At 40.3% G+C, this 15,937-nt stretch overlaps 1 protein-coding gene across 1 annotated transcript in view; it reads right to left on the bottom strand.

Moving 5' to 3' along the window:
- The window catches only part of LOC141111747 (polycystin-1-like protein 2), a 160,168-nt gene that overhangs the window by 104,969 nt on the left and 39,262 nt on the right, over positions 1–15,937 (bottom strand). Inside the window, exons 15-18 of the mRNA XM_073603883.1 lie at positions 8,821–8,966; positions 6,875–7,063; positions 4,214–4,339; positions 3,224–3,382 (exon numbers count right to left, since the gene is read on the bottom strand). Of these exons, the coding sequence (XP_073459984.1) occupies positions 3,224–3,382; positions 4,214–4,339; positions 6,875–7,063; positions 8,821–8,966 (620 nt within the window). The remainder of the gene's footprint in view (positions 1–3,223; positions 3,383–4,213; positions 4,340–6,874; positions 7,064–8,820; positions 8,967–15,937) is intronic.

Raw genomic sequence — 15,937 nt, 5'->3', positions numbered from 1 at the left:
AATGAGGCCGTAACTACTGGGGCACACCGGAGCGAATCGGTGCATCTTTAGATGCGACTAGATTCGAATCGGAGCGCGGTACGTGACTGAAATGAAAGAAATGATTTGAAATGGTTTGAAATGTTAGAAATGTATTTAGAAATGTTCAAAAATGAGAAATGATTGGTATCGAACTGACGTGGTTCGATAAGGATTGCGAATCGCTATGGCTGTCTACTGACACATGTTTAACAACTTAGACATGCCTGAAATGAAGCGACGCCTGCATCGCGGTGGTTTCTCAGATAACGCGAAATGGTAACATAACGAAAGTATAAGTGATATACATTGCGGTACGTTCGTGAAATTTGCGAGTGATTCGTAAGTTTGATATCACGGTTTAGTGACATGATATCTATAATGCGTAAAAACAAAAGTCCGACGGGACCCTACCTGCGACAGCCAAGCCAGACGCGTGGTCCGAACGTACGACTCGGTAAACGCGGGCTTCGAAACTCTCGAGCAGAGAAATTGCGAGTGCGGGAACTTGCACGATAAGAACTGCGGACGCTGGTATACGAATAGTCGGCCTAGTGATGTATATCGCGCACAGGAAACCGACAAGCACCACAGGTGAGCGGGCTACTTAAATACCCCCCGGGCTCCTCCCATAAATTCAGGCCACCATACTGGCCTTCCTATATATATATATATATATATATATATATATATATAAAAATATATATATATATGCATTTTATAGTTGCCCCCTACTTTTGTCCCTGTCCCCCATGTGCCCCCCTAAATATGAAAGCTGGAGATGCCACTAGGAGGGGAGGAGGAGAAAGGCGGCCCCGCCCGCTGCAGCTGTCATTCGAGAGAGGAGAGAGACACGGTGGATCACGTGACCGCCGATCAGCGCCCTGAAACAGGTATATAGCAGCATTATTTTTATAAGGCATAGACACAGGAAACATTACATTAATTCATACATTAATACATAGAGAGAATAGTGTAATGGTAACCATAATTTGAGCAGCAGGATGGGAGGGGGGTGGGGAGCAGAGTGGCATGGACACGGAGCTGACAGGCAGGGAGGGGAGGGAGGAGAGAGCACAGAGGAGGACAGAGCAGAGTCAGTTGCTCCATTTCCTGTTCTAGCTGTTGCTTCTTGACATGCATACAGGTTTTTCAGAAGACAGGTGAGGTGGTCTGGTATTCCCATTTCTTTCAGTATTTGACACATCTTGTTGTGATCCACACAATTGAAGGCTTTACTGTAGTCAATAAAGCAGAAGAAGACATTCTTCTGGAACTCTCTTGCTTTCTCCATGATCCCGTGAATGTTGGCAATTTGATCTTTAGTTCCTCTGCCTCTTCGAAATCCAACTTGTACTTGTGGTAGCTCTCAGTTCACATGCTGCTAAAGCCTAGCCTAGTCATTATTTTAGCAAAGTACAAAATGACAATAAGGGGAACTCTGTACTGGCCAGTAAGTTAAAAGTGTACAATGTATTAGACATGTGCGCCGTCAATAAATTTGTTTCGTTGCGTTCCATTTCGTATTAGAATTAATTCGTATTTCGTAATTCGTGTCCGAAGTTCAATTTGGATTCGTACGAAATACGAATTTTCGTTAGGTTCGTTAACTTTTCCGTAACAATTACGAATGTTCGTTATGATGAATTTATCATTATGAGGGGCTCCCACCATCCCTGTGCTGTGCTGACTTCCTGGGTTATTTAACTTCATCATGATGAATAATCGTAATTAACGAACATTCTCGTTTCCGTTGTAACGGAATTTGGATCCGAAATTTGCAAACGAAATTTCGTATTTCGTACAAAATTCGGAAGCATAGCAATTCATATTTCGGATCCTCCGGAATGTACAAATTTACGGAAATTCGTACGAATTTTTAATTCGTACGAAACTAATCGCACATGTCTACAATGTATCAGTGTGTTATGCCCTGAGCTCAGGAATGAAAAGAAATTGTAACATTTCAGGAAGATCAGTCTGTGAATGAAGGCATACTAGAATGTTTTCATGGTTTCTAATATTTCAGTGTGCACATTTTTACAGAACTATCTTCCTCTGGTGCAGTGTTAGCATGTAAAAAACAAATTGCATAAAAACAACGCCAACAATAAGAGCCCTTTCACACTGAGGCGCTTGAGAACTGCCCATAAAACGCTGGGTGCTTTTGAGGCGCTTTTCAAGTGATTTTAAGGCTTTTTTTGACTGTAACGTGACTCAAAAGAACCTTTTTGAGAGGCTTTTAAATTCTTTTTTCGTGTGCTTTTCAGGAGCTTCCCATTCATTTCAATGGAGAGGGGTGCTTTTGCTGCGCTTTTTTTTAGCGCTCCAAGCATGCTCCAAAGATGCTGCTTGCAGGAGTATTTTCTCTGCCCCACCAGCGCACCACCCCAGGGTGAAAGCATTCATTGATTCTAATGGAAATAGGTTTACGTGAGCTTTTCAGGCACTTGTTTTTTAGGGCAAAGCCACCTGAAAGTGCCTCAGTGTGAAAGGGGTGTAATGTTAAATTTAAGTGATAAATAACACAAAACATAAATATTTAATGCATTCGGGAAATAATGTTTTTTAGTGAATTGACTTTCAAGATAAATTGACTACTTTTGAGTTATTAGAACTCAAAAAGTCATGCAGTATTTATCTCTTAGTGAATTGACCCCATGGATGTAAACATACACTATATAGCCAAAAGTATTGGGACGCCTGCCTTTACACACACACATGAACTTTAATGGCATCCCAGTCTTAGTCCATAGGGTTCAATATTGCGTTGGCCCACCCTTTGCAACTATAACAGCTTTAACTCTTCAGGGAAGGATGTCCACAAGGTTTAGGAGTGTGTCTATGGGAATGTTTGACCATTCTTCCAGAAGCGCATTTGTGAGGTAAGACGCTGATGTGGACGAGAAGGCCTGGCTTGCAGTCTCCGCTCTAATTCATCCCAAAGGTGTTCTATCTGGTTGAGGTCAGGACTCTGTGCAGGCCAGTCAAGTTCCTCCACCCCAAACTTATTGTTCTGTAAGGCCTAATACATGGAACAATCAAATTAAAGTTTAACTTAGTTGAATTTTTTCTGAATAGCTCTAGTAGTTCACTAACTGACCATATTTTCTGCATGAGGCTGCTCTACATTCTAAATCAAATTATTCTTTCATAAGATTCCTCAATCAGCTTGTATTTATCTAAATACCCATACGAGACTTACCTTGCTTATGGGGTCACTGTCATTTTTTGCTGTAGCTTCCAGCACATTACTCATAGCACTAAACAGATACGTTGCTGTTGTTTCCTTTGCATGGTCTTGTTCATCGCTTATTGTTAATAGGGATTGGCTGACATCCCTCAGCACAGACATGGCTTCCACCTTCATAAAAGATTACATACACCAGTAAACACACTTTGACGTGTGAGCATGCATTCAGATGTTATTTAAAAAAATGTACCTAACATTCCAATTTTCATTTTCTCGCACATACATTTTTTTTTAATAAAACTGAGTTTCGGACGTTGCCTTTTTTTTTAATTACCTCCGTGACAGTCACCGCTCATGGAGTACAAATCAGCATGTGTTGTCTATTGTGCTGTTGCTATTATATGTGCAGCACTCATTACTTACTATATGCTCTTGATTTAGCATGCAGCCATCGTGACTGTGGGCATCTGAAGCCTGCTGGTGCTCAATTCTGGGATTAGGTGCAGCTGGCTACCCAGCATCCACCTCCTGAACTCACGCTTGTGCAGTGGTAGGGAATTGCAGCGGTGAAAAATAATGCGATGCTAGCTGGGGGGGATGCCCATTGACTCCTGGGATTGATAACACAGCTATCCCAGGAGCCAATGGAAAAGCGGAAATGACGTAACATGCCACGGCGAGGTAGGACGGAAGTGCAGCCTAAAGACTCCAGAAATAATACAAAATTACAAAAAAAATTTTTAAAAATTAATGGGGGTGCGGTCATCTATCATTAAAGCCATTGTTGTGATTTAGGCTGGAACTCGGCTTTAACCTGCACTGGAAACATAAAGGAAACAATCTGATCGCTATGAACAGACAACTGTTTTTTCAGTCACTACCAAACATCCAGTGTGAGAAGTAAAAATGGGTTAAAACGTTTGTAACATTTTTCTAACACTAACATTTTCAAGCAGTGTAAAAATACTGGTGTGAGTACATTAGATTATGGGTAATCCTAACCTGAGCTGACGAAGACAGTTCTTCACTTTTCACTGTAATGTCTTTCAGCACCTCGGACATCTCCAGAGCTGTGTGTAGTGACGTGACATTGACAGTAGAGAGCGCCGTTAACATTACTTCTCGCATCTGATAGGAAACAAGAAAACATTTACATGGACCTTTGTTTGGGTGAGCCTACCAGATAAACCCTACTATATTTAGACTAATCACATTAAAATGTTTTTATAGATGGAGAAGCTGGGTGGGTTTTTTGAATGTAGTGAGGAGGAAGATCGGAAAAGGTATCCATGTTTCGAGGATAAGGATTTGTCTTTTTTCTTTTTTTTATCCTTTTTCCCTTTTTATGCGAGGTATGTTGGTAATTATTAGTATATCGTGGGGTATTTGGAATCCCCCGGAGGATTTGTTTTTTCATTTATTTTTTATGTTTTTTCATATTTCAGGAATACTACCTGTGTTTTTGGATGTTTTGTTTTATGTTTTTTTTTTTCTAAATTTAATAAAAAGGTCTTTAAAGTAAAATAATGTTTAGAAAATATTTTCCTATCTATACCCTTTAAAAACAATAAGTGACCATGGAGTTAGTTCCCTTCTGCTTGCAGCTATTTATTGAATACATAAACATAAACATTGGGCCAGACCTATTGGTTGGAGGCTAGACAGTGGGGACCTTGAGTGCAGAGTGGACAAGTTTTGCTTTTGGCTGCTGGTGATTGCTGTGTAGCTTTTTAACTCTTCCTTCTTTCTTTCTTTCTTTCTTTCTTTCTTTCTTTCTTTCTTTCTTTCTTTCTTTCTTTCTTTCTTTCTTTCTTTCTTTCTTTCTCCTACTAATTAAGGGGGTGGTCACAGGTGCTTGAGGCCTATATAACTTTCTGCAGAACTCATTTAGAGCCTGCTCATCTTTGAGCTTGCTGGAACTTTGTCCAAGTGGAACTGGACTAAGTGACTCTGGACTCAGTCTTCACGAGGGAATCGGGGGGCTTCAGTAACCAAAACAGCAGTGTTTATCCTTATGACACATCACAGGAAGCACCTCCATGGTTAACAGAGGACAGAATTAAAATTAGACTTGGGAAACTTAACAATAATAAATCACCGGGACCAGATGGCTTGCACCCGAGGGTACTTAGGGAACTCAGTCAAGTAATTGCCAGACCATTGTTCCTAATTTTTACTGACAGTCTACTGACTGGAATGGTACCACCTGATTGGAGAAAAGCCAATGTAGCACCAATTATTAAAAAGGGCACAAAATACATCTCTGGGAATTATAGACCAGTTAGCCTAACATCAATAGTATGAACTCTCTTGAAGGGGATGATAAAGGACTATTTACAAGATTTTAGTAATAAGAACGGTATCATTAGCAGTAATCAGCATGGATTCATGAAGAATCGTTCTTGCCAAACCAATCTATTAACCTTCTATGAGGAGGTGAGTTGCCATCTAGATAAAGGAAGGCTCGTAGACGTGGTGTTACAAAAGCATTTGACACAGTTCCCCATAAACGTTTACTGTACAAAATAAGGTCCATTGGCATGGACCATAGGGTGAGTACCTGGATTGAAAACTGACTACAAGGGCGAGTTCAGAGGGTGGTGATAAATGGGGAGTACTCGGAATGGTCAGGGGTGGGTAGTGGGGTCCCCCAGGATTCTGTGCTGGGACCAATCCTATTTAATTTGTTAACAAACGACCTGAAGGATGGGGTAAACTGTTCAATCTCTGTATTTGTGGACGATACTAAGCTAAGCAGGGCAATAACTTCTCCACAGGATGTGGAAACCTTGCAAAAAGATCTGAACATATTAATAGGGTGGGCAACTACATGGCAAATGAGGTTTAATGTAGAAAAATGTAAAATAATGCATTTTGGTCGAAAAAATATGAATGCAATCTACTCACTAGGGGGTGAACCTCTGGGGGAATCTAGGATGGAAAAGGTCCTGGGGGTCCTAGTAGATGATAGGCTCAGCAATGGCATACAATTCCAAGCTGCTGCTAACAAAGCACACATTATATTGGCATTAAAAAGGGGATTAACTCCAGAGATAAAACGATAATTCTCCTGCTCTACAAGACTCTGGTCCAGCTGCACCTAGCATATGCTGTCCAGTTCTGGGCACCAGTCCTCAGGAAGGATGTACTGGAAATGGAGCGAGTACAAACAAGGGCAACAAAGCTAATAAAGGGTCTGGAGCATATTAGTTATGAGGAAAGGTTGCGGGCACTGAACTTATTCTCTCTGGAGAAGAGACGCTTGAGAGGGGATATGATTTCAATTTACAAATACTGTACTGGTGACCCCACAATCGGGATAAAACTTTTTTTTGCGGAAGATAGTTTAACAAGACACGTGATCACTCATTAAAAGTAGAAGAAAAGAGGTTTAACTTTAAACTACGTAGAGGGTTCTTTACTGTAAGAGCGGCAAGGATGTGGAATTCCCTTCCACAAGTGGTGGTCTCAGCGGGGGGCATCGATAGTTTCAAGAAACTATTAGATAATCACCTGAATGACCACAACATACAGGGATATACAATGTAATACTGACATATAATCACACACAAAGGTTGGACTTGATGGACTTGTGTCTTTTTTCAACCTCACCTACTATGTAACTTAGATGTAGCGTTATAATTGAGTGAAAATTGACCAAACCTCTTTTTTGTTGTCTTTGTTTAGTGATCTATTGCCATTGTCTCCAGGGACTTCCTGATTCAAGACAGAAGACACTGATTTATACAGCTGAATTAGTGATCTGCTTTTACTCCCATCCTTTAAAATGCTGGCTGACCTATGAGAAAGGAACGATGTTAGACTCTCAGGGTCACTGTCTCCATATGTAACCTGTGAAAAGGAAAAAAGGAACAAAAAACAGGTAGATATAAGGAAAAATAAATCAAATGTAAGTCCATTCATTTGGCGTTTTATATTGTAGGCCTGTAATTCTTAGTAATAATACACTTATATCTGTCCAAACAAGAGTCTAGTAGACATCCCGGGTATGATAAAGTTTGAAACACAAAATCATAAATTATAATATAATAAATAACTATAAATAATTATAAAAAAATATATAATAATAATAAAATAATACAATTCACTATCGCTCAATTCTGCAAGTGTTCTAATTTACTATCGCTATTTTCTAGCTGGTCTAAAACTACTTTTGATGTAAAGGGACACATTTTGATTCCCATGGACAATCTCAAGTTTCCAGGCGGAAAGAACAGTATATATATCATATAAAACTGCATGCAGGGCACTGGACAAAGCACTAGGGACAAAAGGGATGTGAAATTATTCCATACAGTAATGTAATCTATAAGATTACAGTGTATTGTATGTGTTATTAATTTTGTACTTGAATTTGCCGCCGAGCTCCACCCCCGTGCGTCGCGATGCTCGCAGGGAACGGAGCCCGACACACAGAGGCATCGGGCGGAGGACACAGCCCACGGACACAGCGGGGGGCATCGCAGGATCCTGGGGACAAGGTAAGTACACTGCACCAGGATCCTGCAATGAAATCCCGAGTGTGGCTCAGGGTTACCGCTAATGGTACTGAAATTTAACCCCGAGCCACACTTGGGAAAACTGCCAGGGAGGTTAAGGTAAGTATTTCATAATGTGCTAGTATGCAATGCATACTAGCACATTAGGACATTAGCTTGCAGTGAGAAGATTTTCTTTGCTGTATATATTTTGTTTGCGGATAACTACCGTTTTAAGAGGGCTGAGACAAACCATTTACCACTGACAGTGGTGCTTACAATGATCAGCTTTTACTGTAGTATTTCATGTAAAACCTTTATTCCAAAAGAAAAAAAACTGTTTGCTTTAACTGCTTGTGTTTCTGCAGCGCGAGCTTGAGTTTGGCTTCACTTTGTTAGTGTATGCAAAACTGCTTGAACATCTAATGCCCCGTACACACGGTCGGACATTGATCGGACATTCCGACAACAAAATCCATCATTTTTTTCCGACGGATGTTGGCTCAAACTTGTCTTGCATACACACGGTAGCACAAAGTTGTCGGAAAATCTGATCGTTCTGAACACGGTGACGTAAAACACGTATGTCTGGACTATAAACGGGGCAGTTGCCAATAGCTTTCGTCTCTTAATTTATTCTGAGCATGCGTGTCACTTTGTGCGTCGGATTTGTGTACACACGATCGGAATTTCCGACAACGGATTTTGTTGTCGGAAAATTTTATAGCCTGCTCTCAAACTTTGTGTGTCGGAAAATCCGATGGAAAATGTGTGATGGAGCCCACACACGGTCGGAATTTCCGACAACACAATCCGATCGCACTTTTTCCTTTGGAAAATCCGACGACAGGGCATAACACTGCCCTCCCCCCAGACTGATATTGCTGCTGTTCAAAGGTGCCTCTGTGCTCCTTCATCCAGAATGTAGGCACTCTAATACAGGAGGTGTGTTACTGGCCAGATCACAAGATAAAAGCAGAGGGGGGAAAAGCCAAAAAAAGGAAAACGAATGCAGCCACCAGATCTAATAATTGGAAAGTTACAATAGTTTATATTTTTGGTTTTGGGTTTATACCACTTTAATTCATACATTATAAATTAACCTCGCACCTTAACATTGACGGTGGTGCCGACAAATTCACCAAAGTTGTTGCTGACAATAACAGTGATATTTAGAACAAAGTCATTTTTTTCTTCTCCGAGTGGTAAATACACAGAAGGGAGTTCTCCATTTGGGCCACAGTACAGTTGCGATTCTACAACAAATAAGGAAAGAAACATTTGTGACTTTTTTTTGTTTGTGTGTATAGGAGCTTTTCTAACAAAATTCTTAATAAAAGTCAGAGCCAGTACTGGAAATCAGTTTTATTCAGTGCACTCCTTGTAGCAGTAAAAACTTATATAAGGATGGGTGCAAAGGTAACGAACGATGGTGGCATCACACGGACCAAATCAAAAATGCAGAACATCACCAGCACACACTGTATAACAAACAATAGTCACTAAGAAATAAGCAACATTTTGGGACACTGAGGACCCCTTCCTCAGGGAACATGGACATGTGCATTTGCTTTCATTTGTTTTTTGGATGAAAGTTTTTATTTTCGGAGATTTGTATGTATACGAATCCCCGAATGAACATAGTAATGAATGTCAACAAAAAAATGTATTCTGAAATGAACAAATCCATTTCATTTGTTTCTTTTGGATGACATCACATGATGTAATAGTAGTTTGGGATTCAATTTTCAAATTAATTTGATTATTTGTATTCAGATAACAAACAGATATGAATTTCGTTCCAATCGTTAATTCGGATGCACATGACGCCAGTTGATATTGTCCATTGAGGTCATGTGATTTCTCTTAGTGGGTTGGACTAACATCTGAAAATATTGAATCCTTTCGATGGGAATCCATCTGATTCAATAATTAATCAAATATATAGCAATCTTCCTTGAAAATGTGCAACATTGTGCCAAAGATACCAAAAAAACTCCTGAAAACAAATCAGGTAAGCATAACCAATATGACGAAACTAGGGCTGCAACTAACGATTATTTTCATAATCGATTAGTTGGCCGATTATTGTTTCGATTAATCGATTAATCGGTTAATAACCTTAAAAAAAAAAGTGTGGTGTATAATTTAGTTAATATGTAAAGTTTAAAAAAAAAGGCAATTCATTCTTAAATATCTCTATGCAGTGGTAAATATAAACAACCAACTATATGGTTAGGGAGCAAAATATTGAATCCACTCTGAGAATAACAGACAGAAGAGATATACTGTATATTCACTATTAGAGGAGATATACTGTATACACTATTAGAAGAGAAATACTGTTTTTTGGCCAATTTGTTGTTGGGCAGATTAAAAAATACAAATTGCTGCAAAAACGCATTACATGCTTTTCTGCAGCTTCTCCATTGAAGTATATTGAACCTAAAAAGCACCATTTTGCATTAAGAAAAAAAAAAGTCCTTGACCCTTTCCAAATACGCAGCGGCTGAAAAAAAGCATAGATGTGAACGTGTCCCATAGGAAACCATGTTAAATTAACTGTAGTGTGTTTCTGCAAAAAGCACCAAAAAACACATAGATGTGAACCAGGTCTAAGACGTTTAGTAACATAATGGGGTTAAAAGAAACTAAAATTAGCCCTTTATAGTACAAAAATGCAAATAATCACAACTGTAAGGGGTTCATTTTTTTTACTGTAGATTGGTGAAAGTAATATTTACAGTAGCGATTTTAACCCCACTATTTTACTGGCCGATTAATTGATTATGAAAATAGTAATCGATTAATTTCATAATCGATTAGTTGTCGATTAATCGATTAGTTGTTTCAGCCCTAGACGAAACAAAATTCTTCAATGAACACATGCATCCGACACCAAGCGAAAATTTCCTGCATGCACATGTCAAAAGCCTCGTACACACAATGAGATTATCGACTCAAAATAACACTTTCTAAGCGATCGTACGATAATCTGACCAGGGCCGGCCCTACCATGGGTCCCAGTGGGTGCATTGGACCCAGGCAGTACTTTGAGAGGGGCAGCAAGTTGAACCACGGCCGCCTCTCCTTCTCTTCTATTTAGCCAGCAAATTGATGACCAAGATTTTTTTTCCAGCAGTTTTGTGTGTCATGATGACAACTGCCCCCCCAGGCCACTCCTCCCGCCCCTATATTGCCCTAGCCTGTCTATATACTACCCTAGCCTCTCTATATACTACCCCAGCCTGCTCCTATATTGCCCTAGCCTGTCCATTTACTACCCTAGCCTGCCTATATACTACCCTAGCCTGTCCATATACTACTCTAGCCTGTCCATATACTACTCTAGCCTGTCCATATACTACCCTAGCCTGTCCATATACTACCCTAGCCTGTCCATATGCTACTCTAGCCTGTCCATATACTACCCTAGCCTGTCCATATGCTACTCTAGCCTGTCCATATGCTACCCTAGCCTGCCCCTATACTACCCTAGCCTGTCTATATAGCCTACCTGCCCCTATACTACCCTAGCATGTCTATATACTGCCCTAGCCCACTCCTATACTGTTCTAGCCCGCCTCTATACTGCCTTAGTCCAACCCTTGGAATTGAACATTATGGTAAGTCATATCATTTTGCATATAGACAAGGTGCTGTTTCATGTAAATCAGACTTCCTGATTAATTTAATTTTACTTTTAATTATCATGATATAAAATAATGTATGTGGGGGTCTGTTGGTGGGCGTGATTTTTTTTGGGGTCTTGGGCCAGCCCTGAATCTGACCATTAGTACATATCTTTTGTCTGAAATTATCCAAAGGGACAAACACGAAAATTCTTTTGAAAATTACAATACAAATTCATTACATCTCTTCCAAATTTTTTTTCTGTTGTTGTATGAGATTTTTCGTAACTCTTGTAACCTCTTCATGATCGATATGGAGACTAGCATGCAAAAAAAAACCACGATCAGTCGTCTGAAAATGTCATCGTGTGTGCGAAGTTAAATCCTCAGTGTCCCCGACATGTTGTATAGTACCTTGTGACAATAAATGTCCCTTTTGTTTGTTACACATGATGTGCCAGTGACGTTTTGCCTTTTTTGATTTAAGCCAAGTGCTGGGTCTCTCTCTCACCACTTTACAGACAGGAGAATAGGTATGGAACCCTGCTCCTCTCTTCTGATGGGACCCATGGCAGTCAAATGGGTCTATATTTTAGTAAGCCATCTTCTGGTCATCAATACATCAATTTGTAACCAATCCCTGTGGTTACAAACCTATATTTGATATGACCCTTGGCTCCCGTGTTGCAGAGGGGTTTACATTGTATAATGTGCAGATGTTGTGCATTTTAAAAAATTCAATCATTCTTAATGTAAATCCACAGAGCTTAATGTGCCAGTCTAACCTGATTTAACTTGAAATAGATAGATGTAAATCATCAGTCAATTGACTGTTGCAGATTATTGTACGTCTGTACTTGCATCCTGACCCACTCTGTGACTTCTGTTAACCTAATGTTGTGTATGTGGCTGTGGACAAAAGGTCACAACTCAAAAATAGAGAACTCTATTCAGAATTCTCCTGGTTCCATGTGACATTTAAAGAAACATTGTGCTTATTAAGCAGTTCTTTCAAAGCTATTCCCGAAATCCTAATTTTGCTGATATAAAGGAGATTTGCAATTTGTTTAGGTGATAAGTATCTTCATGACTGTGCTCAAGTAAACTGTTCAATGTATCTAGTTCAGAGTCATCATTTTCAAGGTTCTTTTTTTTTTTTACTATTGTAGCATATTATTCAAATTTGCTTTGTATTAGTCTTTTTGATGTATCAAAGATGTATTGCTATATTAACATTTTATAAATCACAACATTATTTGGTCCTCCTAGTCTATGCTGAAGGTACACATGCTATTTTTATTGCGCTTTTTTTTTTTTAATAGAGTGCCATTTCTCAACTTTTTTCCTCCCAGAGGAACTCTAAAATCATTTTCAGGTCTCAGAGAAAACTTTTAAAATCAATCCATCAGGGGTAAATGGCAAAAATGCCCCCAATGCCGCGTACACACGAGCGGAATTTCCGTCGGAAAAATCTTGGGTGGTTTTTCTGACAGAATTCCGCTCAAGCTTGCCTTGCATACACACGGTCACACAAAAGTTCTCTGAACTTTTGACCGTCAAGAACGCGGTGACGTACAACACTACGACGAGCCGAGAAAATTAAGTTCAATGCTTCCGAGCATGCGTCGAATTGTTTCCAAGCATGCGTGCTTTTTTGCGTGTCGGAATTGCATACAGAAAAATGGAATTTCCGTCAAGAACTTTTTCAGTCGGAAAAATAGAGAACCAGCTCTCAATCTTTTGCTGGCAGAAATTCAGACAGAAAAAGTTGGATGGAGCATACACGCGGTCGGAATATCCGACCAAAAGCTCCCATCACACTTTTTTTGACAGAATGCCACTCTTGGATCACTAGAGGGAAAAGTCAGCACAAGGGGTAACATAAACTAGCGGTCTTCCTTTATTGAAATAACATGCATAACAGCTTTAAAACAGCCAACACGTTTAGGCCATCAGGCTTTGATTAACCACTTGCGAACCGCCCACCGTAGATATACTGCGGCAGGGTGGCCACTCTACTCCAGATCACGTACCTAGTAAGTGATCAGACACTTTCGGGTCTGGGGTGCGTGCAAGCACCTCCGCCGGCCTGCTCTCACTGTGATCAAACAAGGCGAGAGCCCAGCGACAGGTACCGCAGACTCAGGGCCGTCTTTAATATTGACTGGACCCTGGGCAAACATTTTCTTGGGCCCCCTCTTTCATGCAATTTCACTCTCCACATGCTTTGAGACATACAATAAATAGCAGCTAGACTCAAAATCAGTTTACTGAATCAGATCAGGCAGCGATTGTGATTGGTTGCCAGAGATTACAGTGTATCATTACTGCTCACTGACTGGCTGCTAGAGGTCACAGCAAACATTATGGCTCACTGCTATTTTCTAGAGGATACAGCACATGACTTCTGCTTGTTGATTGGTTGCTAGAGATTACTGTACATCAATACTACTCACTGATTGATTGCTAGAGGTTACTGAACACCTATACCACTCACTAATTGGTAGTTAGAGGTTACTGCACATTATTATTGCTCACTGACTGTTTGCCAAAGGTTACAGCACATCATCTCCTCACTGCCTGCCTGCGTATTCACATGCACCAAAATTCAGGGTGCTGTGGCACCATATTATTTTGAAGACGGGTTCCACCTCCAATTTTCTTACTTTTGCAGATTGTTTTTTGTTAGGCTTAATGATGTTAGGCTTAATGACCTCAGTTGTAAGCAGGACATGAAAGCATGCTCCTTTACCTGCCCAGTGGGCAGCATTCAGCAGAAGTGATGGTGGATGGGACCTCAGAGGGACTTGATATACATATGAAGGCTGCCTCTATTTACATATCAATGCCCTGGTCCACAACTATTTACATATTATTGCCACCACTATTTACATATCAATGTAGGTTATTTACATGTAAACACAGGGTCTGCAGGTAAGTCATCTGAACATGGAAATAGGGCAGAGCTGGGTAGCAGCAACAGAGGTTTACACTGAGATATCGGGACACAGCACGGGACTAAAACTTCAAGGGATAAGAGAATTTAAACTGGGATAGTTGGCAAGTATGAGGCAGCTGCTTTGGGCCCCACTACAATGATGGGGCCCAGGGCAGCTTCCCCTTTTGCCCTGCCTTAAAAACGGTCCTACACAGACTCGATGTTACCCGGCACCTGCCAATTGTTCAGTACACAGGCAAAACGGTGATCTGCCTATATAAAACAAGGCAGATCACCTTGTTCTGTCAGTAGCGAAGGCATTGATCCTGTGTTCCTGCAAAGCAGGAACACAGATCTATGCCTTCCCTTAGTAAAAGCACCTCTCCCACAGTACACAAGCACTGGCTAGGAACACATTTAACCCTTTGATTGCCCCTGATGTTAACCCCTTCCCTGCCAGTGTCATTAGTACAGTGACAGTGCATATTTTTAGCGCTGATCACTGTATTAGTGTCATTGGTCCCCAAAAAGTTTCAAAAGTGTCAGTTAGTGTCTGATTTGTCTGCCGCAATATTGCAGTCTTGCTATAAGTCACTGATCATCCCCATTACTAGTAAAGAATAGAAAATAAACAAATAAAAATATCCCATACTTTCCAGACACTACAACTTTTGCGCAAACCAATCAATATACGCTTATTGGGATTTTTTTACCAAAAATATGTAGCAGAATACATATTGGCCTACATTGATGAAATAATTAGATTTTTAAAAATTTTTTTATTGGATATGTTTTATAGCAGAAAGTAAACATAGTTTTTTTTTTAATTGTTGGTCTTTTATTGTTTATAGCGCAAAAAATAAAAACCGCAGAGGTGATCAAATACTACCAAAAGAAACCTCTATTTTTGCAAAAAAAAAGGACATATATTTTATGTGGGTACAGTGTCACACAGTGTCAGGGCTGGGCTTCCTTCTCTGAGCTGGCCGCTCAGCTGTCGGCTAATTGCCAGCTCTCATCTCTCTCCACAGTGACTCACCTGTTGATCATCCTGCTCGTCAGTCCTGCCTACTTAAGCCGTCTAGTCCAAAAAATCTCTCCCTTCACCTTGGTCACATCTCTAGAGACGCTCTCCTGTGTTCCTGTTAAAGACTTGCTTGGCTGACATTCCTTCTGGCTCCCTAACATTTTGGTTTGTCTGACTATCCGTTCCGGATCCTGAACTCTGGCTATGTTTTGACTACTTTTACTCTGTTTACCTTTTTTTATTATTATTAAACAAGTGTGATTTAACTGTACTTCTGTCTCAGTCTGATTCATGGTTTCTGTCAGTAGACGAAGGCCATGAATTCAGAAGATTCAGTCAATCCACTTGTTGGTAATATTTTTTCCATGAGCAGGATCACCGCATGGATCAGATTGCCATGGCTTTACAAACGCTCCTGGGTCGCACAGCTCTTCTGGAATCTCCCACTGTGGCTGCTCTGGTACATCCTGTATAAGAGGTATGTCTGGTTCCGCTCCGCTTCCCCAGCGATTTGGGGGTGATTCGACCAATGCAGAGGGTTTCTCAACCAAGTTGCGATATACTTTGAGATGCTGCCTCAGGCATTTACCACGGACAGAAGTAAAGTAGGTTTCATGATATCTTTACTTT

The sequence above is a fragment of the Aquarana catesbeiana genome, linkage group LG11, assembly GCF_042186555.1.
Source record: "Aquarana catesbeiana isolate 2022-GZ linkage group LG11, ASM4218655v1, whole genome shotgun sequence".
In the NCBI taxonomy this organism is placed as follows: Eukaryota; Metazoa; Chordata; class Amphibia; order Anura; family Ranidae; genus Aquarana; species Aquarana catesbeiana.
The sequence above is the reverse complement of the archived record's forward strand: the minus strand, read 5'-3'. Positions and strand labels throughout refer to the sequence as shown.